The sequence below is a fragment of the Ranitomeya imitator genome, chromosome 1, assembly GCF_032444005.1.
Source record: "Ranitomeya imitator isolate aRanImi1 chromosome 1, aRanImi1.pri, whole genome shotgun sequence".
Lineage (NCBI taxonomy): Eukaryota > Metazoa > Chordata > Amphibia > Anura > Dendrobatidae > Ranitomeya > Ranitomeya imitator.
The window spans coordinates 781,031,523-781,055,413 of NC_091282.1; the positions used below are offsets into that span (position 1 = coordinate 781,031,523).

The 23,891-nt window shown below is 48.5% G+C and overlaps 1 protein-coding gene across 1 annotated transcript in view; it reads left to right on the forward strand.

The window, feature by feature from the left end:
* The first annotated feature begins 4,430 nt into the window (after positions 1 to 4,430).
* The window catches only part of CPSF2 (cleavage and polyadenylation specific factor 2), a 56,422-nt gene continuing 36,961 nt past the window's right edge, over positions 4,431 to 23,891 (forward strand). The window contains exons 1-4 of the mRNA XM_069736926.1: positions 4,431 to 4,553; positions 4,906 to 5,078; positions 14,565 to 14,724; positions 14,814 to 14,919. Coding sequence (XP_069593027.1) covers positions 4,930 to 5,078; positions 14,565 to 14,724; positions 14,814 to 14,919 — 415 coding nt within the window. The 5' untranslated portion in view covers positions 4,431 to 4,553; positions 4,906 to 4,929. The remainder of the gene's footprint in view (positions 4,554 to 4,905; positions 5,079 to 14,564; positions 14,725 to 14,813; positions 14,920 to 23,891) is intronic.

Genomic DNA, 23,891 nt, shown 5'->3' on the forward strand with positions numbered 1-23,891 from the left:
CTTTTTAAAAATAGCACTCCTCAACATATTGAAAACTGCAGTCAGGTAGTTTATTAACTCTTCAGGTGATTTCCAGGAATTAATGCAAAGTGACATGACAGAAATGGAAATGTGTATTTTTACCACCTAAATGCCGCTAACTTCTGAACAGGTCCCTATAGCCGGCAGACTCTATATGGCTATGTGCACACGTTGCAGATTTGACTGTGGAATTTTCTGTGCAGATTCTGCATCTCTTGGCAGAAAACGCAGGTCAGAATCTTTTCCTTTTTTTGGTCTGTGCACACATTGCAGACTTTTGTGCAGATTTCTTCCTTTTTTACCCCTGCAGATTTCTATTATGGAGTGGGTGCAGAAACGCAGATCTGCACAAAGAAGTGACATGGTCCTTTCTTGAATCTGCGGCGTTTTCTGTGCAGATTTTTCTGCACCATTAGCATCATTTTCTTTTTGCCATTGATTTACATTGTACTGTAAATCACTTGCAGATCTGCAGCGTTTCTGCAGGAAATCTGCAACGTGTGCACATAGCCTAAGGCTGCTACTTGGTCATGAATTGCCATGGCAAACATCAGGGCCTCACAGTCATGAGCTGAGGGCACTAATTGGGATAAAGGCTATGTGCCCACATTGTGGATTAGGCTCAGGAATTTTTTTGTGCAGATTCTGCATCTCTTGGGAGAAAACGCAGGTGCGGATTTGTCGCGTTTTTTGTGCGGATTTGCTGCGTTTTTTACCCCTGCGGTTTTCTATAATGGAATGGGTACCAAAACGCTGCAGATCCGCAAAAAAGAAGTGACATGCTACTTCTTTTAATCCGTAGTGTTTCCGCACTGAGTTTTCCGCACCATTAGCACAGCATTTTTTTTTCTCATTGATTTACATTGTACTGTAAATCACTTGTGGATCTGCAGCGTTTCTGCATGGTAAAAAAACGCTGCGGATCCGCAGGAAATCCGCAACGTGTGCACATACCCAAAGAGGAAGCTCCCCCACACTCTGTTAACCACTTATATGATATAGTAATTATTGACAACAGCATCAGAGGGGTTAAAAAGATATGGAAGTTGTCAGCTACAGTAAGTTGTCAGCTACAGTGTGCAGCCGACAGCTGCTGGATTGTCACCTGTATGGGGAGGCTATTCTCTTATATCTCCGGTCAGTTAAAAGGCGTATTGACTGTCATTAAGGGGTTAAGAATAACAAAATAAAAGCTGGAAGCAGGGGGAGAAAAAAAAATTAGCAACACTGATCGCTCTCCTATCCTGACCATTTGTTACAACGTATCAAAAAGTGTAACAGTGTTTCAGTCTAGATCATAGGTTGGGAATCCAAAGATGAAAGAGTTCTCAAGTAAATTAGACACAGGTTCCGTCCACTCAGAGCCCATTTTTTCCACCACCAATCAGTTATCTTGAGCTCTGTGTGGAAAACAGACCAGAGTAAATGGTGTATTATGCCGTCCATGGATGGACCACAATCCCTGAATTGGCCGCCGGTTCTCTTGACCCGAAGTAACAAGGCGCACAAGAAGCGGTCACTTCTGGTCAGGTAACCGGCGGCTTCTTCCTGCATCGTACGCTGACGGTATAATACACTTGTGTGAATGGAGACAAAGCTAACCCAATGGATAAATATGCAGCCAGCAGATGACTGTATGGAAGGTGTGGAGGGACTCGGGAGTCTCCTGTTGTCATGTGATCCAGCTGTTCCATACAGAAGCCATGATACCATTGTACCCACAGCCTAAATCAGGGTGACCCCAGAGAAGCCAGCAGGACGGGATCCTCACCTCTGGAAGAGGCGGCTTTTATTCTTGTAAAGAGTCATCTTGGATTCGTTCCACTTGTCCAGATAATATCCAATGGCGACTCCAATCGGCAGCAGTGAGTACGTCCACGTCTCCCGGATAAACGTTACAATATTCACCATGGCGGCTGTGACGGAAAGAAGGAGAGTTACTCCAAACTTATTGCAAGACTGTGCATCCTCCTCCCACCCCAGCACTGCTTGTGTGAGAAAGAAAACAGCGCCACCTAGAAACGCAACACTGAGAAATGTCCACACCATCAAGACAGTAATACAGAATTCATATAATCTACTGCCAAGGACCTGTATTCAACATCAGGAACCCCCGACTACTGCCTCACACCACCCCCATGGACCCCCAATTAGTGCCTCACACCACCCCCATGGACCCCTTACTAGTGCCTCACACCACCCCCATGGACACCCAACTAGTGCCTCACACCACCCCCGTGGACCCCCAACTAGTGCCTCACACCACCCCCGTGGACCCCCAACTAGTGCCTCACACCACCCCCGTGGACCCCCAACTAGTGCCTCACACCACCCCCGTGGACCCCCAACTAGTGCCTCACACCACCCCCGTGGACCCCCAACTAGTGCCTCACACCACCCCCGTGGACCCCCAACTAGTGCAACACACCACCCCCGTGGACCCCCAACTAGTGCAACACACCACCCCCGTGGACCCCCAACTAGTGCCTCACACCACCCCCGTGGACCCCCAACTAGTGCCACACACCACCCCCGTGGACCCCCAACTAGTGCCACACACCACCCCCGTGGACCCCCAACTAGTGCCACACACCACCCCCGTGGACCCCCAACTAGTGCCTCACACCACCCCCGTAGACCCCCAACTAGTGCCTCACACCACCCCCGTGGACCCCCAACTAGTGCAACACACCACCCCCGTGGACCCCCAACTAGTGCAACACACCACCCCCGTGGACCCCCAACTAGTGCAACACACCACCCCCGTGGACCCCCAACTAGTGCAACACACCACCCCGTGGACCCCCAACTAGTGCAACACACCACCCCGTGGACCCCCAACTAGTGCAACACACCACCCCCGTGGACCCCCAACTAGTGCCTCACACCACCCCCGTGGACCCCCAACTAGTGCCACACACCACCCCCGTGGACCCCCAACTAGTGCCTCACACCACCCCCGTGGACCCCCAACTAGTGCCACACACCACCCCCGTGGACCCCCAACTAGTGCCTCACACCACCCCCATGGACCCCCAACTAGTGCAACACACCACCCCCGTGGACCCCCAACTAGTGCAACACACCACCCCGTGGACCCACAACTAGTGCCTCACACCACCCCCGTGGACCCCCAACTAGTGCAACACACCACCCCCGTGGACCCCCAACTAGTGCCTCACACCACCCCCGTGGACCCCCAACTAGTGCAACACACCACCCCCGTGGACCCCCAACTAGTGCCTCACACCACCCCCGTGGACCCCCAACTAGTGCAACACACCACCCCCGTGGACCCCCAACTAGTGCAACACACCACCCCGTGGACCCCCAACTAGTGCAACACACCACCCCGTGGACCCCCAACTAGTGCAACACACCACCCCCGTGGACCCCCAACTAGTGCCTCACACCACCCCCGTGGACCCCCAACTAGTGCCACACACCACCCCCGTGGACCCCCAACTAGTGCCTCACACCACCCCCGTGGACCCCCAACTAGTGCCACACACCACCCCCGTGGACCCCCAACTAGTGCCTCACACCACCCCCATGGACCCCCAACTAGTGCCTCACACCACCCCCGTGGACCCCCAACTAGTGCCTCACACCACCCCCATGGACCCCCAACTAGTGCAACACACCACCCCCGTGGACCCCCAACTAGTGCAACACACCACCCCGTGGACCCACAACTAGTGCCTCACACCACCCCCGTGGACCCCCAACTAGTGCAACACACCACCCCCGTGGACCCCCAACTAGTGCCTCACACCACCCCCGTGGACCCCCAACTAGTGCAACACACCACCCCCGTGGACCCCCAACTAGTGCCTCACACCACCCCCGTGGACCCCCAACTAGTGCAACACACCACCCCCGTGGACCCCCAACTAGTGCCTCACACCACCCCCGTGGACCCCCAACTAGTGCCTCACACCACCCCCGTGGACCCCCAACTAGTGCCTCACACCACCCCCACGGACCCCCAACTTGTGCCTCAACCACCACCACTGCCATCCCCCAATCACAGAGATCCCCACTGTATCCCCTCTCACACTCAGGGTCGCTAGGATCCTGGTACATTTCTCCAGGTGCCCCCTGCACTCCCGGGACCTCCTCTCACCCCGCAGACTTGTTCCCCCGGTCTCCGTCCGGTGGTTCTGGCAGCTCTCACCTGTCACGGCCTGTGCGCTGGAGACAGAGGACACCGGACGAGACCACTGTCATTCCTGGGAGGAGACTTTCCCGTACAATAACGCGCTCACCCCCTCAGTATAAGACCATGGTCATATGTTTGCAGGGAACACTAAATATGGATAAACGCGGACGTGCTTGTACGGCTCTTACTAATTTACTTCGCTTTTCCCTCTTCTTGTAAAATGGACTGTGCGGGGCTAGTTCCGGTCATGCGCAGTGACTAGGTTGGGGGCTGGCGGGAGCCGGAGTGCCGGGCCGCAGGCTGAGAGACCGGTGTGAGGCGCTGAGGGCTGCGGTGTCGGCTGAGGAGGAATCTCCTGTCTTTCTGACTGGTAGGTCGTTGTCCGGTGTGTGGCCCCGGGCACAGGAGCCCATGTCTGGGCAGATGGAGCACTGTCGCTATGGTAACGTGGTCGGAAGACCTTTCATAGAGCTGGGCGGTGAGGGGTTAATGTGCAGTGTATAATGACGCCTGATCCTGTGCTCGCTGCAGCTTGTCTCCAGGTAATAGCTCTGCTGCCTGTCAGTGAATGCGAACGCTCGTGTCCTGTAACTCATTGCTGTGCTCCCCCAGATAGCGGGGTCTACCTCCCCCCATCTCAGCTCTGCCTTCTGCATCCCCTCCCCCGATGCTCTGAGAAAACCGCTGCCGTGAATTTTTACATTAATTCTCAATTATTTTAGATTCTCTAAGATTTGGAAGGAAGGATGACGTCTATCATCAAACTGACCACGCTGTCCGGAGCCCAAGAGGAGTCCGCGCTCTGCTACCTGCTGCAGGTCGACGAGTTTCGCTTCCTCCTTGATTGTGGCTGGGATGAAAACTTCTCCATGGAAATTATAGAATCAATCAAAAAGTATGTGACCGAGTCTGAGTTACCTCCTGTATTATTCCCTAGAGCTGTACTCACTATTCTGCTGGTACAGTCGCTGTGTACATACATTACATTACTGATCCTGAGTTACATCCTGTACTATACTCCAGAGCTGCACTCACTATTCTGCTGGTGCAGTCACTGTGTACATACATTACTGATCCTGAGTTACATCCTGTATTATACTCCAGAGCTGCACTCACTATTCTGCTGGTGCAGTCACTGTGTACATACATTACATTACTGATCCTGAGTTACATCCTGTATTATTCCCTAGAGCTGCACTCACTATTCTGCTGGTGCAGTCACTGTGTACATACATTACATTACTGATCCTGAGTTACATCCTGTATTATTCCCTAGAGCTGCACTCACTATTCTGCTGGTGCAGTCACTGTGTACATACATTACATTACTGATCCTGAGTTACCTCCTGTATTATTCCCTAGAGCTGTACTCACTATTCTGCTGGTACAGTCGCTGTGTACATACATTACATTACTGATCCTGAGTTACATCCTGTACTATACTCCAGAGCTGCACTCACTATTCTGCTGGTGCAGTCACTGTGTACATACATTACTGATCCTGAGTTACATCCTGTATTATACTCCAGAGCTGCACTCACTATTCTGCTGGTGCAGTCACTGTGTACATACATTACATTACTGATCCTGAGTTACATCCTGTATTATTCCCTAGAGCTGCACTCACTATTCTGCTGGTGCAGTCACTGTGTACATACATTACATTACTGATCCTGAGTTACATCCTGTATTATTCCCTAGAGCTGCACTCACTATTCTGCTGGTGCAGTCACTGTGTACATACATTACATTACTTATCCTGAGTTACCGTATTTTCCGGCGTATAAGACGACTTTTTAACCCCTAAAAATTGTCCCAAAAGACGGGGGTCGTCTTATACACCGGGTACGGGTGCACGGAGCGATCCTGGATGGTTCCCAGGGTCTGAAGGAGAGGAGACTCTCCTTCAGGCCCTGGGATCCATATTCATGTAAAAAGTAAAGAATAAAAAAACATGGATATACTCACCCTCTGACGAACCCTGGCTCACACCGCTGCAAGCGTCTGCCTCCGTTCCTAAGAATGCAGTGAGTGAAGGACCTTCGATGACGTCGCGGTCAGGTGACCGGTCACCTGACTGCTCATGTGACCGTGACATCATCGAAGGTCCTTCACTCACTTCATTCTTAGGAACGGAGGCAGACGCTTGCAGCGGTGAGAGCCAGGGTTCGTCGGAGGGTGAGTATATCCATATTTTTTTTTTTCTTTATTTTTTACATGAATATGGATCCCAGGGCCTGAAGGAGAGTCTCCTCTCCTCCAGACCCTGGGAACCACACGCCGAATAAGATGACTCCCGTCTTATACGGCGGGTATATCTCAAATTCCATATTTTATATGGAAAAGTTGGGGGTCGTCTTATACACCAGAAAATACGGTACATCCTGTATTATACTCCAGAGCTGCACTCACTATTCTGCTGGTGCAATCACTGTGTACAGACATTACATTACTGATCCTGAGTTACATCCTGTATTATACCCCAGAGCTGCACTCACTATTCTGCTGGTGCAATCACTGTGTACAGACATTACATTACTGATCCTGAGTTACATCCTGTATTATACCCCAGAGCTGCACTCACTATTCTGCTGGTGCAGTCATTGTGTACATACATTAGATTACTGATCCCGAGCTACATCCTGTGTCTCTTTTTTTTATTATAAAAGTACAAAACTTACAGACAAACTCAATAACAAAACCCATTATTTACAATGCCCAAGAGTCCAATGTCCAGCAGATTTATACAAACAAAATGTTCCTCCATTTCATTAAAAAAACCCAGCAAGGGAAGAGACCTCAACCTATATCCTTTATTCCCTTCCTATGTTCCTTTTTTCCCTTCATACACTCATACCCACGCATTGACCCCTAGAAAAAAAAAAACAAAATTCGGCCAACTGCCCTAAAGAAAGTAAATAGGCCACCCGGCCGAAACTTGTGTGTGACTGGTGTGATAGGCTACAAACTCTCGTGGGACCTTTGGGGGAATGGTGGTGGTTTAGTTTAGGAGAAATAAATACACACACACACACTTTTTTTTTTTTTCTCCTAAACTAATCCACCACCATTCCCCCAAACGTCCCACGAGGGTTTGTGGCCTTTCCTACACAGCAAGGTCCATAAAGGTTTATAGCCTTTTTTTCCCTCTTCTTGGCATCCAGCCGGACATCCATTCTCCTAAATCCCCCCTAGTATATATATATATATATATATATATATATATATATATATATATATATATATATATATATATATATATATATATATATATATATTACAACCTTGTAATAACATATATCAATAATAACCACTACACACCTTAACCATGACCAAAGAACAGGCCCAAGTTCAATGCTTGCAAGCCCTATACCAGGGTTACCAATTACAAAACAAAAATCTATAAGTGAGGGTTACAGCCCACCACCAGGAACTGGAGACCATAGAGGCTCTCATCCTAATCTACCGCACATCACCCTGACCCTCCCTAACAACAACAAAAGAGAAAATTCTGTCCCTATAGCCCTACCAATTTCTCCCTACCTGCCCCTCACTGACCCTCACTACCAACCTAATACTAACTACCTGTCCCTAAAGACTGTCCCTACACATCTATCTGACCCTAGAAAATAAAGATAAAAGGATAAAGAAGACTAACTCAACCCTATCACAGCACGCTTCCCCTCGGCGACCTAGCACGCCACCAGTGCTGCAGCTTCACCACGTGCTGACCTCCAGATCTCTGTAGCGCCGCTGTTCACTACAAACCCCAGATGTACACATTGATAAATTGAACTGTTCTGAAGAAGGTCCATCTGGGACCGAAAACGTTCAACAAACAAACTGGTTCTATATCTGCGTAATAATAAACTGTAATTGTTACTTTTTACAATTTTTGAGTGCCGGGTGATTCTTGAATACTTGTCAATCCTATCACAGGCACACAGAACCTAACTCTCCCTAGGGCACATTAAAGGAGAAACCCCTCCATAGAAAAGAGGCCCTCCCTGCACCCAGCCTCTCAAACTCCAGCAAGCGCACTTTTGCCAAGTCACCCAGGATGTTCCTAATCACCTCTTCCCTGGGGAGGACTTTACGCTGAGTAGACACTAGACACCGTGCATTCTACGTGTGGAACCTAGTTATTAAACTAACTAAGAAAACAGTGCCCCGATCTCGGCCACCAAGGGACCTGAATGTTCCATAGGCCCTTTCTGCATAGGAAAGGCCTGCCAGCCTGGGCCAGCCAATGGAAGCACCCACCCTGCTGTAGACCTCTGTATTAAAGGGACACCGAAGCAGGAAGTGCTCCATGCTTTCAAGCATACCGCCACACTCCTCGCGGGGACAATCCCAGTCATCAGAGCTCCTGCACTTCATGTTGTCCCTCACATACAGCTTCCCATGGAAGTAGCGCCAAGTCCCAAAACTTCAAGGGGATCCGCTTAGAGTTCAATAACCAGAGCCCCACCTCCAGATCTCGGCTTGGGCAATCCCTGAGCGCCAGGGGCTTCTGAAAGTGGGTCAACAGGACCCTATTGTCAAGAAACCTTCTCAACATGGTCCTGATCTCCCACACTCCCAGACCCCACCGACGGATCACCTTCAGAACTGGGGTAGCATAAGCCGGAAGATGCCCCTGAGGTGTATGAAGGTCCTTCACCTGCCCTCCTGTCTCCCATTCCTGGATGAAAAGCCGAAACCACCCCCTACAGGAGAATACCCACAGAGGAGCCCTCTCTAACCAGAGGTTGGCGATGTTTTCCTTAAGAAAGGTGTTTACTAGAAACACCACTGGGTTGACCATACCCAACCCTCCTAGTCTCCTCGTGTGGTACGTGACCTCCCTCTTGATTAGGTTCAGCCTATTTCCCCATAATAATTGGTAAAACAGACTGTAGATGCAGATGCTGCCCAGATATATTAGCAAAGGAAGCAAATAGCCCTTGGCAAGACTAACCCTTTCCCTTAGGGTCAAAGACCAACCCTTCCACTGATCCACCTTCTGGGCGGCAATCTTAAGTCTGCCCTCCCAGTTTTGCTGGGGATAGTCTCCCGGGCCGAAACTGATGCCTAATATTTTTGCTGTGGCCTGAGGCCCTGGAAGGGTTTCCGGGAGATCAAAACTTGGATCTCCCCTTCCCAGCCAGAGACTCTCACACTTGTCCCGGTTGATCTTGGACCCGGATGCCACTGAGTAGCGTTCAACCTCAGACATCACCCAATCTGCCTCCTCTCTCGAGGATACAAAAAGGAAAACGTCGTCAGTGTACGACCCTCAAGGCAGCCTCTGGCTCCGCCTGGTCCATCCCGACTCCCACCAACGGTCCACGCTCCACCCTCCTTAAAAAGGGGTCGATCGCGAACACGTATAAAAGTGGGCTCAGAGGACAACCCTGGCGGACACCAGACCTCACCTCAAAATGGTGCCCGACCCAACCGCTCACGAGCGGAAAACTCTGTGCCCCATTGTATAAAACTGTCAACCAATCAACAAACCTCCCAGGCAGACCATACCTCAGAAGGACGGACCAGAAGTACTCATGGTTAACCCGGTCAAAGGCCTTCGCCTGGTCTAAGGACAGCAAGTACCCCTTCCAGTGACCTGCCCTGCTCCACTGCCTCCCGGACACCGAGCACAGCACTAAATGTACTGCGGCCTGGAACAGAGCAGTGCTGGGCCCCCGAAAGGAGCAGGGGCGCAAACTGCGCCAACCGATTAACCCTGCTGTTCTGTTCGGTCTGGGGAGACCTATTTTGAACTTTGGTATTTTTTGGGGTGTTCAAGATGCGGTTCTGAAACTTGTGGTTGATTGACTTAAATGAGGATGGGTCGGTCGGCCACGGGTTTCAGAGCCGCATCTTGAATATTTTAAAGAATATTGAAGTTCAAAGTCGGTCATTTTTGACCAACAGAACAGCAGGGTTAAAAAGCACCTTTGCCAGAACCTTTCGGTCCGTATTGAGAAGCGCTATGGGACACCAATTCTCAATACGGGACAAGTCTTTACCCTTTGACAGGATAATCGGGGCTGACTTCCTCATTGAACTGGGCAGAATGTCCGAGGAGAGGCACTCATTAAACACCTCAGTCAAGAGGGTGACCAAAGAGTCCCTAAAAATCTTGTAGAACTCGGATGTTAAGCCATCCGGACCGGGCAAATTTTTGGGCCGGAGTCCATCAATCGCCCGTCTCACTTCCTCTTCCCTGATTACTTCTGCCAAAAAATGAAGAGAGGGGTCATCCCCTGGCTCAGGGATGGTTTCCGGCAGGAAAGCCGACGTCTAAATCCGATCAGGATCCCTCCTCCCCAAGAGGTGCGATTATAGGGATCTGACCACCTCCAGGATCCCTGATTTGGATCTGTTCAGGGACCCCTTACTGTCGATCAGTCCTGTCACGATCTTACAATTCACTGACAACCTGCAGTTTCTGTACGGGTCGGGTGAGCGGTATCTCCCGAAATCCCTCTAAAAAACCAAGGATGTGTGCCTATCATACTGGCACCCCTTGAGCAAGGTCTTCACCCTGGAAATTTCCTCTCTGTCCCCTCCAGTCGAGACGAGCTGCTCGAGTTTCCTCCCCAGCTCCCGATACAGGCGGTACCTGTTCAGGCACCTGAGGCGCGAGAGCTGACAGAAGAACCTCGTGACCCTTCTTTTGAAGATCTCCCACCACTCAGACTTACTGCTACAAAGACCCAAGAGAGGTACCTCGCTACCCCGCTATACGGCAAGAGACTAGTATGAGGGCCCACTCCTCCATTACCTTTTTGCTTTGTAGATGGACCGCAGGTCCGTTAGTCTGGTCTCCTGCAAAAATAAAATATCAGCCTCAACCTGGGTGAAAAAAATCAAAGGCCGTAAATCTAGCCGTATCTGACTTTGTTCTGGTACATTAATTGATGCCAGAGTCAACGGGGTTGGTTCCGCCATCATGGGTGATTGAATTAGATGGCCTGTTTTTTAACCGTTCCCCCTGATTTCCTCTCCCCCTCTGAGGAGGAGCCCGACTCACCCCTCCTCCTCAAAGACACCGAGGTGTCCATATACTCCTTTACAGCACTGGACACCTCCTTCCCAGAAATAGATTCCTCGCCCCTGGACCCCAAGGCAGTCCAACACACACACACACACCTGTGAATCCCCCGGAGTAAAGACCCCGCCACTCCCCGAAGGCACCCCAAATGTTGCAGCTGGCCCCTCATCTCCGACACAGCAGAGTAATCGAGGGCTTGGAACCGATTGGAGAGGGGGATCAGAGAGGAGCCGGTGAGCCCTTACGTAGGCATCCTGGGGGGGAGGGGGCCATTAGATTTTTTTTTAGCCTTGTTCTTCCTCTTTTTCCGACTCTTACCGATACGATTGTCACCTGTTTTTTAAGGCTGCTCCACCACCTCTTCATCCAGACTTTCATACCGGGAAGAGTTATCAGAAGCAGCCAACTCCTCCCTCTCCATCCTCCGGATCTCCTCGCTCACCGCCTTCTCCCCCAGGGCCTCAGAGGCTTCGCCTGCCACCTCCAGGGTGGGGGCAGTCATCACCCCAGTTGCCTGAGGTTTATCCTGCCCCCTGCCTTCACGGCACCTCACCTGTTGCCACTGGTGGGCAGATGTACCAGCCTCGCCTTTCCTCACTGACCTGCCTGCGGTGAAGTGGTGGGGATCCCCGCACCTGTGGCAGACCTTCGGTTGCCCCTGGTAGAAGATCTGGATTCTGTCCCTCCCCAGAAATGCTGAGGAGGGGATGTGGGTGACCGTACCTCCTAAAACCTTCAACTTTACCATGAAGGTCCAGCCCCCTGACCAAATGCCAAACTCGTCCCTATCTTTCTTAGGGACCTCAGTGATTTCCCATAACGGGAAAGCCATGTCATAATGTTGACCCTAGAGAGTGACTCGTTACTTGTCAGAATGGTCACCCTCTTTACACTATTTTGGCAAGACACCGCCTGTACAGCAAAATCTCACCAGCCGGGCTCCCCCTTTGCCAGTTCGAAATTCGACTTGAAAAGCTCCAAGCCCTCTGGCCGAACAAAACTGACATCGAAGAAGGAGGTACCAAACGGATGAATCAGGGCAAAGATGTCCGTCGCCCTGAAGTCCATCTTCAGAAGGAGCTGCACAACCCCTCCACTGAAAGCAGACCACATTCCGCCTGGCCACCCCCTGCCCGGCTGTCGGGAGGGACAAAACCGTTTCCCCCTCCCTTTTATCTTGGAAGGCAGCCAGGCCGTGTCTATCCAGCCAAAAGGCCAAGTCCACCTCTCTTCTCTCTACTTCGATCGTCCGTTCTCCCTTTTTTGAGGGCCTCCAGGAAACAGCGCCACAAGACGCTTTCCCTGAGGTCCAGAGGTGAGGAAACCCCCTGACTAGAACCTGAGGTTCCAGCCACCACCCCCGAGTAACTCAGAGAACCGGTGGCCGGGAAGGCAGATGGACCTGCCCCCTTCTCCCACTACCATCAGACACCGTACTCACACTTGCCACCCTAATCACACTTGCCACCTTAGACGCACTGCCACTCGCATCCTCAACCACAGACACTTCCATACCTGCACCCTCCTCATCCACTCCATCAGTCACCCCACTCTCACTCACATGCACACTGGGGTCAGTATTATTTTGCCTCACCTTTTGGGTATTTCCAGGTTCTGTTTCCCCACTGCTAACTGCTACTGGTGTCATCTTCCCTGCTGGTGGGTTTGGAACACACAGCACTGCTGTCCCTTTGAGTCATGCTGCCATAGAGTTTAAGCAGCACTGTCTGACTTGCCACCACAGCAGGTACAGAGCTTCCTCCCCCACTGGCAGGTAGGAAGCCAGACCCGCCTCCAGCCACATCCTGCTTTGTCACCAGTGCCCCCACCGCAGGTAAGCCCCCAGACGTAGGGGACCCCGCCAGGCAGGCGCCCATGCTGCTGTTTGCTGCAGTCCCTGCTCCATTTCTGACTGCAGCTAAGGTCTTTTTTTTTTTTTTTTTTTCCCTTTTCCTTGGGAAGCCATGATGTTTTCTTCTTACTCCTTTTCTTAGCCTTTCTCTTCATCCCCCTCCTGGTTGCCTTGTCCTCGCAGATCTCATCCCTGAACCTCAGCTGGTTAAAACGGACCAGGGACTTGATCTGCTGCATGACGAGGCAGCCCCCCTCACTGCTACTACTACCACCATCCTCATCCTCCCGCTTCTCCCTGAAGGGCCAGAATCTAACGGGAGAGCCACCTGCTCGGGGGGGAGGGGGGGGGGTATCCCGCTATGCGACACCTGGAGATCTCTTACCAGGCAGTGGGTAGGGCACGACCTCCTCCTCGCATTCCTCTTCCTCATCATCCTCCTCCAGCACCTGGCTGGAGCTCCGTGACCCCTCCAGAGCCCCACCGGTCATGGCTCTGGACCGGTAATCGTTCTCCAGCTTTTCACGGAAGGGCCCGCTGCCGTCTAGGATCTCACATCTCCGGCTTTCCGGGTCTTGTATGGATTTTTTTGATCTTCTTGACCGCAGCAGATAGCTCGGCCTTCTTATTGCCAGAGGCCCTGTCAGACCTCTCCTTACCTACCCTCAACTCCCCCCAGAGGGATTTTAGCTTCCTTGAGGCGTCGTCATACTCGCAGAGGTGCGCATGGATGCGGGAACCATAGCCCACGGCGGATTCCCTAGCCGCCTTGGTGCCCCAACCAAGAGGCACCGTTGCAGCACCCCTGCTCGTACTAGGCCTACCTCCGGGTGAAGGAGCCGCTGCAGCCTCAGGGGTCCTATGGGTTTTCATGCTGGATCCCTTGCCTGATCCTTGGCCAGATCTTGTGACCCTAGCCGAATTGGGAGTCCTCCCAACCCCTGCTGGCCTGGACCGGGAAGTGGGAGCCGGGGGCCCAGCTCCGAAGGCCAGTCCCAAAATGAGCCTTCTTTCCTGGGAAGGGGGCAGACAAAGTCCTGGATGAAAAAGTTTACCTCCCTTCCCAGAAGCTCTCTCTAGGCAGCACACACAGAGCACACGGCAAGCAGGCTCCGCCTCTTCCTGTATGACACTCCAGAGCTGCACTCACTATTCTGATGCGGTCACTGTGTACGTACATTACATTACTGATCCTGAGTTACATTCTGTATTATACTCCAGAGCTGCACTCACTATTCTGCTGGTGCAGTCACTATGTACATACATTACTGATCCTGAGTTACATCCTGTATTATACCCCAGAGCTGTACTCACTATTTTGCTGGTGCAGTCACTGTGTACATACATTACATTACTGATCCTGAGTTACATCCTGTATTATACTCCAGAGCTGCACTCACTATTCTGATGGTGCAGTCACTGTGTGTCTGTAATACTTTCTTGTGAAGTCAGCGAACCTTCATTAAGAGCAGTATATTTTTTCTTCCCAGATACGTTCATCAGGTAGACGCCGTTCTTCTGTCTCATCCGGACCCCCTTCACCTTGGAGCACTCCCCTATGCAGTTGGTAAATTGGGGTTAAACTGTGCGATCTACGCTACCATCCCGGTGTACAAGATGGGCCAGATGTTCATGTACGATCTCTACCAGGTCTGTAAGGTTTCTGTGATTTTTTTTTTTTTTTTTTTTTTTTTTTTTTGTTTCATCCACAAGATGAAAACTGCATTTTCTCTTTTCAGTCTCGGCACAACACTGAGGATTTCAATCTTTACACTCTGGATGACGTGGACTCTGCATTCGATAAAATACAACAACTGAAGTTTTCCCAGATCGTACACCTGAAAGGTAGAGCACAGGTTCACCTGCTGTCTACTATATACTATTTGTTATTGATGAGCAAACGTCCTTGGATATGGTGTTGTCTGAGCATGCTTGGGTGCTAACTGAGTGCTTTCAGCGTACTCGAAAAGCATGTTCGAGACCCGCACCTGCAGGTAGTTGTTTGGCAGATTTTATACATTTATTTTTTATTTATATAGCACCATTGATTCCACGGTGCTGTACTTGAGAAGGGGTTACATACAAATCAGGGTGGATAAAAATCAATTTTTTTTTTATTTTTTTTTTTTAAATCAAAAAAATCGGATTTTTTTGATTTAAATCGGATTTTTTTCAATAAACTGCTTTTTGAGGAAAATATTTTACCATCCAAAGGTTCTTCCATCATGAGATAAAGCTGAGTTGTTTAACTCAGTAGAATAAAGGCTGTATACAGTGGGGCAAAAAAGTATTTAATCAGTCAGCAATAGTGCAAGTTCCACCACTTAAAAAGATGAGAGGCGTCTGTAATTTACATCATAGGTAGACCTCAACTATGGGAGACAAACTGAGAAAAAAAAATCCAGAAAATCACATTGTCTGTTTTTTTTTTTAACATTTTATTTGCATATTATGGTGGAAAATAAGTGTTTGTTTCTGACCAAATAATCAAGATTTCTGGCTCTCACAGACCTGTAACTTCTTCTTTAACCCCTTCATGACCCAGCCTATTTTGACCTTAACCTCTTTCTGCCATTGGACGTAATATTCCGTCCATGTGGGGTGGGCCTTAATTCCCAAGGACGGAATATTACGTCCAGCGCGATCGGCCGCGCTCACGGGGGGAGCGCCGCCGATCGCGGCCGGGTGTCAGCTGCTTATCGCAGCTGACATCCGGCACTATGTGCCAGGAGCGGTCACGGACCGCCCCCGGCACATTAACCCCCGGCACACCGCGATCAAAGATGATCGCGATGTGCCGGCGGTGCAGGGAAGCATCGCGCAGGGAGGGGGCTCCCTGCGGGCTTCCCTGAGACCCCCGCAGCAACGCGATGTGATCGCGTTGCTCCGGGGGTCTCCTACCTCCCTCCCTGCAGTAAGTCCCGGATCCAAAATGGCCACGGATCCGGGTCCTGCAGGGAGGGAGGTGGCTTACCAAGTGCCTGCTCAGAGCAGGCACTTGGTAACGCTGCACTGCTCTCAGACAGATCGGTGATCTGTCAGAGTGCTGTGCAAACTGGCAGATCACCGATCTGTATTGTCCCCCCCTGGGGCAAAGTAAAAAAGTAAAAAAAAAAATTTCCAAGTGTGTAAAAAAAAAAAAAAAAAAAAAATCCTAAATAATGAAAAAAAAAAAAAAATATTATTCCCATAAATACATTTCTTTATCTAAATAAAAAAAACAAAACAATAAAAGTACACATATTTAGTATCTCCGCGTCCGTAACGACCCGACCTATAAAACTGGCCCACTAGTTAACCCCTTCAGTAAACACCGTAAGAAAAAAAAAAAAAAAGAGGCAAAAAACAACGCTTTATTATCATACCGCCAAACATAAAGTGGAATAACACGCGATCAAAAAGACGGATATAAATAACCATGGTACCGCTGAAAGCGTCATCTTGTCCCGCAAAAAACGAGCCACCATACAGCGACAACAGCAAAAAAATAAAAAAGTTATAGTCCTCAGAATAAAGCGATGCAAAAATAATAATTTTTTTCTATAAAATAGTTTTTATCGTATAAAAGCGCCAAAACATAAAAAAATGATATAAATGAGGTGTCGCTGTAATCGTACTGAACCGAAGATTAAAACTGCTTATCAATTTTACCAAACGCGGAACGGTATAAACGCCTCCCCCAAAAGAAATTCATGAATAGCTGGTTTTTGGTCATTCTGCCTCACAAAAATCGGAATAAAAAGCGATCAAAAAAATGTCACGTGCCCGAAAATGTTACCAATAAAAACGTCAACTCGTCCCGCAAAAAACAAGACCTCACATGACTCTGTGGACTCAAATATGGAAAAATTATAGCTCTCAAAATGTGGTAACGCAAAAAATATTTTTTGCAATAAAAAGCGTCTTTCAGTGTGTGATGGCTGCCAATCATAAAAATCCGCTAAAAAACCCGCTATAAAAGTAAATGAAAAAAATGTATTTATTTCCATTTTCCCGTTAGGGCTAGGGCTAGGGTTAGGGCTAGGGCTAGGGTTAGGGCTAGGGTTAGGGCTAGGGTTAGGGCTAGGGTTAGGGCTAGGGTTAGGGCTAGGGTTAGGGCTAGGGTTAGGGTTGGGGCTAGGGTTAGGGTTAGGGCTAGGGTTAGGGTTGGGGCTAGGGTTAGGGCTAGGGTAAGGGCTAGGGTTAGGGTTAAGGCTACAGTTAGGGTTGGGGCTAAAGTTGGGGTTAGGGTTTGGATTACATTTGGGATTAGGATTAGGGGTGTGTCTGGGTTAGAGGTGTGGTTAGGGTTACCGTTGGGATTAGGGTTAGGGGTGTGTTTGGATTAGGGTTTCAGTTATAATTGGGGGGTTTCCACTATTTAGGCACATCAGGGGGATCTCCAAACGCGACATGGCGACCGATCTCAATTCCATCCAATTCTGCATTGAAAAAGTAAAACAGTGCTCCTTCCCTTCCGAGCTCTCCCGTGTGCCCAAACAGGAGTTTACCCCAACATATGGGGTATCAGCGTACTCAGGACAAATTGGACAACAACTTTTGTGGACCAATTTCTCCTGTTACCCTTGGGAAAATACAAAACTGGGGGCTAAAAAATAATTTTTGTGGGAAAAAAAGAGATTTTTTATTTTCACGGCTCTGCGTTATAAACTGTAGTGAAATACTTGGGGGCTCAAAGTTCTCACAACACATCTAAATAAGTTCCTTGGGGGGTCTAGTTTCCAATATGGGGTCACTTGTGGGGGGTTTCTACTGTTTAGGTACATTAGGGGCTCTGCAAACACAATGTGACGCCTGCAGACCATTCCATCTAAGTCTGTATTCCAAATGGCTCTCCTTCCCTTCCGAGCCCTCCCATGCGCCCAAACGCTGGTTCTCCCCCACATATAGGGTATCAGCGCACTCAGGACAAATTGCACAACAACTTTTGGGGTCCAATTTCTCCTGTTACCCTCAGGAAAATACAAAACTGGGGGCTAAAAATTTATTTTTGTGGGAAAAAAATTTTGTTTTATTTTTACGGCTCTGCATTATAAACTTCTGTGAAGCTCTTATTGGGTCAAAGTGCTCACCACACATCTAGATAAGTTCCTTAGGGGGTCTACTTTTCAAAATGGTGTCACTTGTGGGGGGTTTCAATGTTTAGGTACATCAGTGGCTCTCCAAACGCAACATGGCGTCCAATCTCAATTCCTGTCAATTTTGCATTGAAAGGTCAAACGGCGCTCCTTCCCTTCCGAGCTCTCCCATGCGCCCAAACAATGGTTTACCCCCACATATGGGGTATCAGAGTACTCAGGACAAATTGTGCCACAACTTTTGTGGTCCAATTTCTTCTCTTACCATTGGGAAAATAAAAAATTTGGGGCGAAAAGATAATGTTTGTGAAAAAAAATGATTTTTTATTTTTACGGTTCTGCATTATTAACTTCTGTGAAGCACTTGGTGGGTCAAAGTGCTCACCACACCTCTAGATAAGTTCCTTAGGGGGTCTACTTTCCAAAATGGTGTCACTTGTGGGGGGTTTCAATGTTTAGGCACATCAGTGGCTCTCCAAACGCAACATGGCGTCCCATCTCAATTCCAGTCAACTTTGCATTGAAAAGTCAAATGGCGCTCCTTCCCTTCCGAGCTCTGCCATGCGCACAAACTGTGGTTAACCCCCACATATGGGGTATCAGCGTACTCCGGACAAATTGTACAACAACTTTTGGGGTCCATTTTCTCCTGTTACCCTTGGCAAAATAAAACAAATTGGAGCTGAAGTAAATTTTTTGTGAAAAAAAGTTAAATGTTAATTTTTATTTAAACATTCCAAAAATTCCTGTGAAGCACCTGAAGGGTTAATAAACTTCTTGAATGTGGTTTTGAGAACCTTGAGGTGTGCAGTTTTTAGAATGGTGTCACACTTGGGTATTTTCTATCATATAGACCCCTCAAAATGACTTCAAATGAGATGTGGTCCCTAAAATAAAATGGTGTTGTAAAAATGAGAAATTGCTGGTCAACTTTTAACCCTTATAACTCCCTAACAAAAAAAAATTTTTGGTTCCAAAATTGTGCTGATGTAAAGTAGACATGTGGGAAATGTTACTTATTAAGTATTTTGTGTGACATATCTCTGTGATTTAATTGCATAAAAATTCAAAGTTGGAAAATTGCAAAATTTTCAAAATTTTCGCCAAATTTCCGTTTTTTTCACAAACGCAGGTAATATCAAAGAAATTTTACCACTATCATGAAGTACAATATGTCACGAGAAAACAATGTCAGAATCACCGGGATCCGTTGAAGCGTTCCAGAGTTATAACCTCATAAAGGGACAGTGGTCAGAATTGTAAAAATTGACCCGGTCCATAACGTGCAAACCACCCTTGGGGGTAAAGGGGTTAAAGACCTTGCCGTTTTTTGCAATTCTGACCAGTGTCCCTTTATGAGGTAATAACTCAGGAACGCTTCAACGGATCCTAGCGGTTCTGAGATTGTTTTTTCGTGACATATTGGGCTTCATGTTAGTGGTAAATTTAGGTCAATAAATTCTGTGTTTATTTGTGATAAAAACGGAAATTTGGCGAAAATTTTGAAAATTTTGCAATTTTCACATTTTGAATTTTTATTCTGTTAAACCAGAGAGATATGTGACACAAAATGGTTAATAAATAACATTTCCCACATGTTTACTTTACATCAGCACAATTTTGGAAACAAAATTTTTTTTTGTTAGGAAGTTATAAGGGTTAAAATTTGACCAGCGATTTGTCATTTTTACAACGAAATTTACAAAACCATTTTTTTTAGGGACCACCTCACATTTGAAGTCAGTTTGAGGGGTCTATATGGCTGAAAATACCCAAAAGTGACACCATTCTAAAAACTGCACCCCTCAAGGTACTCAAAACCACATTCAAGAAGTTTATTAACCCTTCAGGTGCTTCACAGCAGCAGAAGCAACATGGAAGGAAAAAATGAACATTTAACTTTTTAGTCACAAAAATTATCTTTTAGCAACAATTTTTTTATTTTCCCAATGGTAAAAGGAGAAACTGAACCACGAAAGTTGTTGTCCAATTTGTCCTGAGTACGCTGATACCTCATATGTGGGGGTAAACCACTGTTTGGGCGCACGGCAGGGCTTGGAAGGGAAGGAGCGCCATTTGACTTTTTGAATAAAAATTGGCTCCACTCTTTAGCGGACACCATGTCACGTTTGGAGAGCCCCCGTGTGCCTAAAAATTGGAGCTCCCCCACAAGTGACCCCATTTTGGAAACTAGACCCCCCAAGGAACTTATCTAGATGCATAGTGAGCACTTTGAACCCCCAGGTGCTTCACAAATTGATCCGTAAAAATGAAAAAGTACTTTTTTTTCACACAAAAATTCTTTTAGCCTCAATTTTTTCATTTTCACATGGGCAACAGGATAAAATGGATCCTAAAATGTGTTGGGCAATTTCTCCCGAGTACGCCGATACCTCATATGTGGGGGTAAACCACTGTTTGGGCACACGGCAGGGCTCGGAAGGGAAGGCGCGCCATTTGACTTTTTGAATGGAAAATTGGCTCCAATTGTTAGCGGACACCATGTCGCGTTTGGAGAGCCCCTGTGTGCCTATGCATTGGAGCTCCCCCACAAGTGACCCCATTTTGGAAACTAGACCCCCCAAGGAACTTATCTAGATGCATATTGAGCACTTTAAACCCCCAGGTGCTTCACAGAAGTTTATAACGCAGAGCCATGAAAATAAAAAATAATTTTTCTTTCCTCAAAAATGATTTTTTAGCCTGGAATTTCCTATTTTGCCAAGGATAATAGGAGAAATTGGACCCCAAATATTGTTGTCCAGTTTGTCCTGAGCACGCTGATACCCCATGTGTGGGGGTAAACCACTGTTTGGGCGCACGGCAGGGCTCGGAAGGGATGGCACGCCATTTGGCTTTTTAAATGGAAAATTAGCTCCAATCATTAGCGGACACCATGTCACGTTTGGAGAGCCCCTGTGTGCCTAAACATTGGAGATCCCCCAGAAATGACCCCATTTTGGAAACTAGACCCCCAAAGGAACTAATCTAGATGTGTGGTGAGGACTTTGAACCCCCAAGTGCTTCACAGAAGTTTATAACGCAGAGCCATGAAAATAAAAAATAAAAATTATTTTCTCAAAAATGATCTTTTAGCCTGCAATTTTTTATTTTACAAAGGGTAACAGGAGAAATTTGACCCCAAAAGTTGTTGTCCAGTTTCTCCTGAGTACGCTGATACCCCATATCTGGGGGTAAACCACTGTTTGGGCACATGCCGGGGCTCGGAAGTGAAGTAGTGACATTTTGAAATGCAGACTTTGATGGAATGCTCTGCGGGCGTCACGTTGCGTTTGCAGAGCCCCTGGTGTGCCTAAACAGTAGAAACCCCCCACAAGTGACCCCATTTTGGAAACTAGACCCCGAAAGGAACTTATCTAGATGTGTGGTGAGCACTTTGAACCCCCAAGTGCTTCATAGAAGTTTATAATGCAGAGCCGTGAAAATAATAAATACGTTTTCTTTCCTCAAAAATAATTATTTAGCCCAGAATTTTTTATTTTCCCAAGGGTTACAGGAGAAATTGGACCCCAAAAGTTGTTGTCCAGTTTCTCCTGAGTACGCTGATACCCCATGTGTGAGGGTAAACCACTGTTTGGGCACACGTCGGGGCTCAGAAGGGAAGTAGTGACTTTTGAAATGCAGACTTTGATGGAATGGTCTGCGGGCGTCACATTGCGTTTGCAGAGCCCCTGGTGTGCCTAAACAGTAGAAACCCCCCACAAGTGACCCCATTTTAGAAACTAGACCCCCCAAGGAACTTATTTAGATATGTGGTGAGCACTTTGAACCCCCAAGTGCTTCACAGACGTTTACAACGCAGAGCCGTGAAAATAAAAAATCATTTTTCTTTCCTCAAAAATGATGTTTTAGCAAGCATTTCTTTATTTTCACAAGGGTAACAGGAGAAATTGGACCCCAGTAATTGTTGCGCAGTTTGTCCTGAGTATGCTGGTACCCCATATGTGGGGGTAAACCACTGTTTGGGTGCACGTCGGGGCTCGGAAGTGAGGGAGCACCATTTGACTTTTTGAATACAAGATTGGCTGGAATTAATGGTGGCGCCATGTTGCGTTTGGAGACCCCCTGATGTGCCTAAACAGTGGAAACCCCTCAATTCTAACTCCAACACACCCCTAACCCTTATCCCAACAGTAGCCGTAACCCTAATCACAACCGTAACCCCAACACACCCGTAACCCCAACACACCCCTAACCCTAACCACAACCCTAATTCCAACCCAACCCTAGCCCTAAGGCTATGTGCCAACATTGCGGATTCGTATGAGATTTTTTAGCACAGCACCATTTTTTGAAAAATCCGCGGGTAAAAGGCACTGCGTTTTACCTGCGGATTTACCGCGGATTGCCAGTGTTTTTTGTCCGGATTTCACCTGCGGATTCCTATTGAGGAACAGGTGTAAAACGCTGCGGAATCCGCACAAAGAATTGACATGCTGCGGAAAATACAACGCAGCGTTCCCGCGTGGTATTTTCCGCACCATGGGCACAGCGGATTTGGCTTTCCATATGTTTACATGGTACTGTAAACCTGATGGAACACTGCTGCGAATCCGCAGCGGCCAATCCGCACCGTGTGCACATAGCCTAATTCTAAAGGTATGTGCACACGCTGCGGATCCGCAGCAGTTTCCCATGAGTTTACAGTTCAATGCAAACCTACGGGAAACAAAAATCTCTGTACACATGCTGCGGAAAAACTGCACGGAAACGCAGCGGTTTACATTCCGCAGCATGTCACTTCTTTCTGCAGATTCCGCAGCGTTTTTACAACTGCTCAAATAGAAAATCGCTGTTGTAAAACCGCATTGAAATGCGCAGAAAAAACATGGTAAATCCGCAGCGGTTTAGCAGTGCGGATTTATCAAATCCGCAGCGGAAAAATCCGCAGAGGACCAGAATACGTGTGCACATACCGAAACCCTACCCCTAACCCTACCCCTAACCCTAACCCTAGTTCTTACCCCAACCTTAGTGGAAAAAAAAAAAATATTTTTTTTATTGTCCCTACCTATGGGGGTGACAAAGGGGGGGGGGGGGGGGGTCATTTACTTTTTTTTTTTTTTTAGGTTATATCTCAGTGATCAAAATATCTCAGTGATCAAAATTCACTCTGGAACGAATCTGCCGGCCGGCAGATTCGGCGGGCGCACTGCACATGCGCCCGCCATTTTGGAAGATGGCGGCGCCCAGGAAAGAAGACGGACGGTCCCCGGGAGGCCAGGTAAGTATAAGGGGGGGGAGATCAGGGCACGGGGGGGGGGGGTGGACCGGAACACGGGGGGTGGATTGGAGCACGGAGTGGGGGATCGCTGTGCGGGCGGGTGGATCGGAGCACGGGGGGGGGGGGGGGAACCCTGTGCGGGGGGGGGATTGCTGTGCGGGGGGGGGGATCGGAGTGCGGGGGGGTTTGATTGGAGCACGGGGGGTGTGATAGGAGCACGGGGGGAGCGGGCAGGAGGACGGGGGAGCGGAGCACAGGACCGAGGGGAGCAGACCGCAGATCGGGGGGCTGGGGGGGCGATCGGAGGAGTGGAGTGGGTGCACATTAGTGTGTCCAGCCATGGCCGATGATATTGCAGCATCGGCCTTGGCTGGATTGTAATATTTCACCATTTTTTTAGGGGAAATATTACAAATCGCTCTGATTGGCAGTTTCACTTTCAACAGCCAATCAGAGCGATCGTAGCCACGAGGGGGTGAAGCCACCCCCCCTGG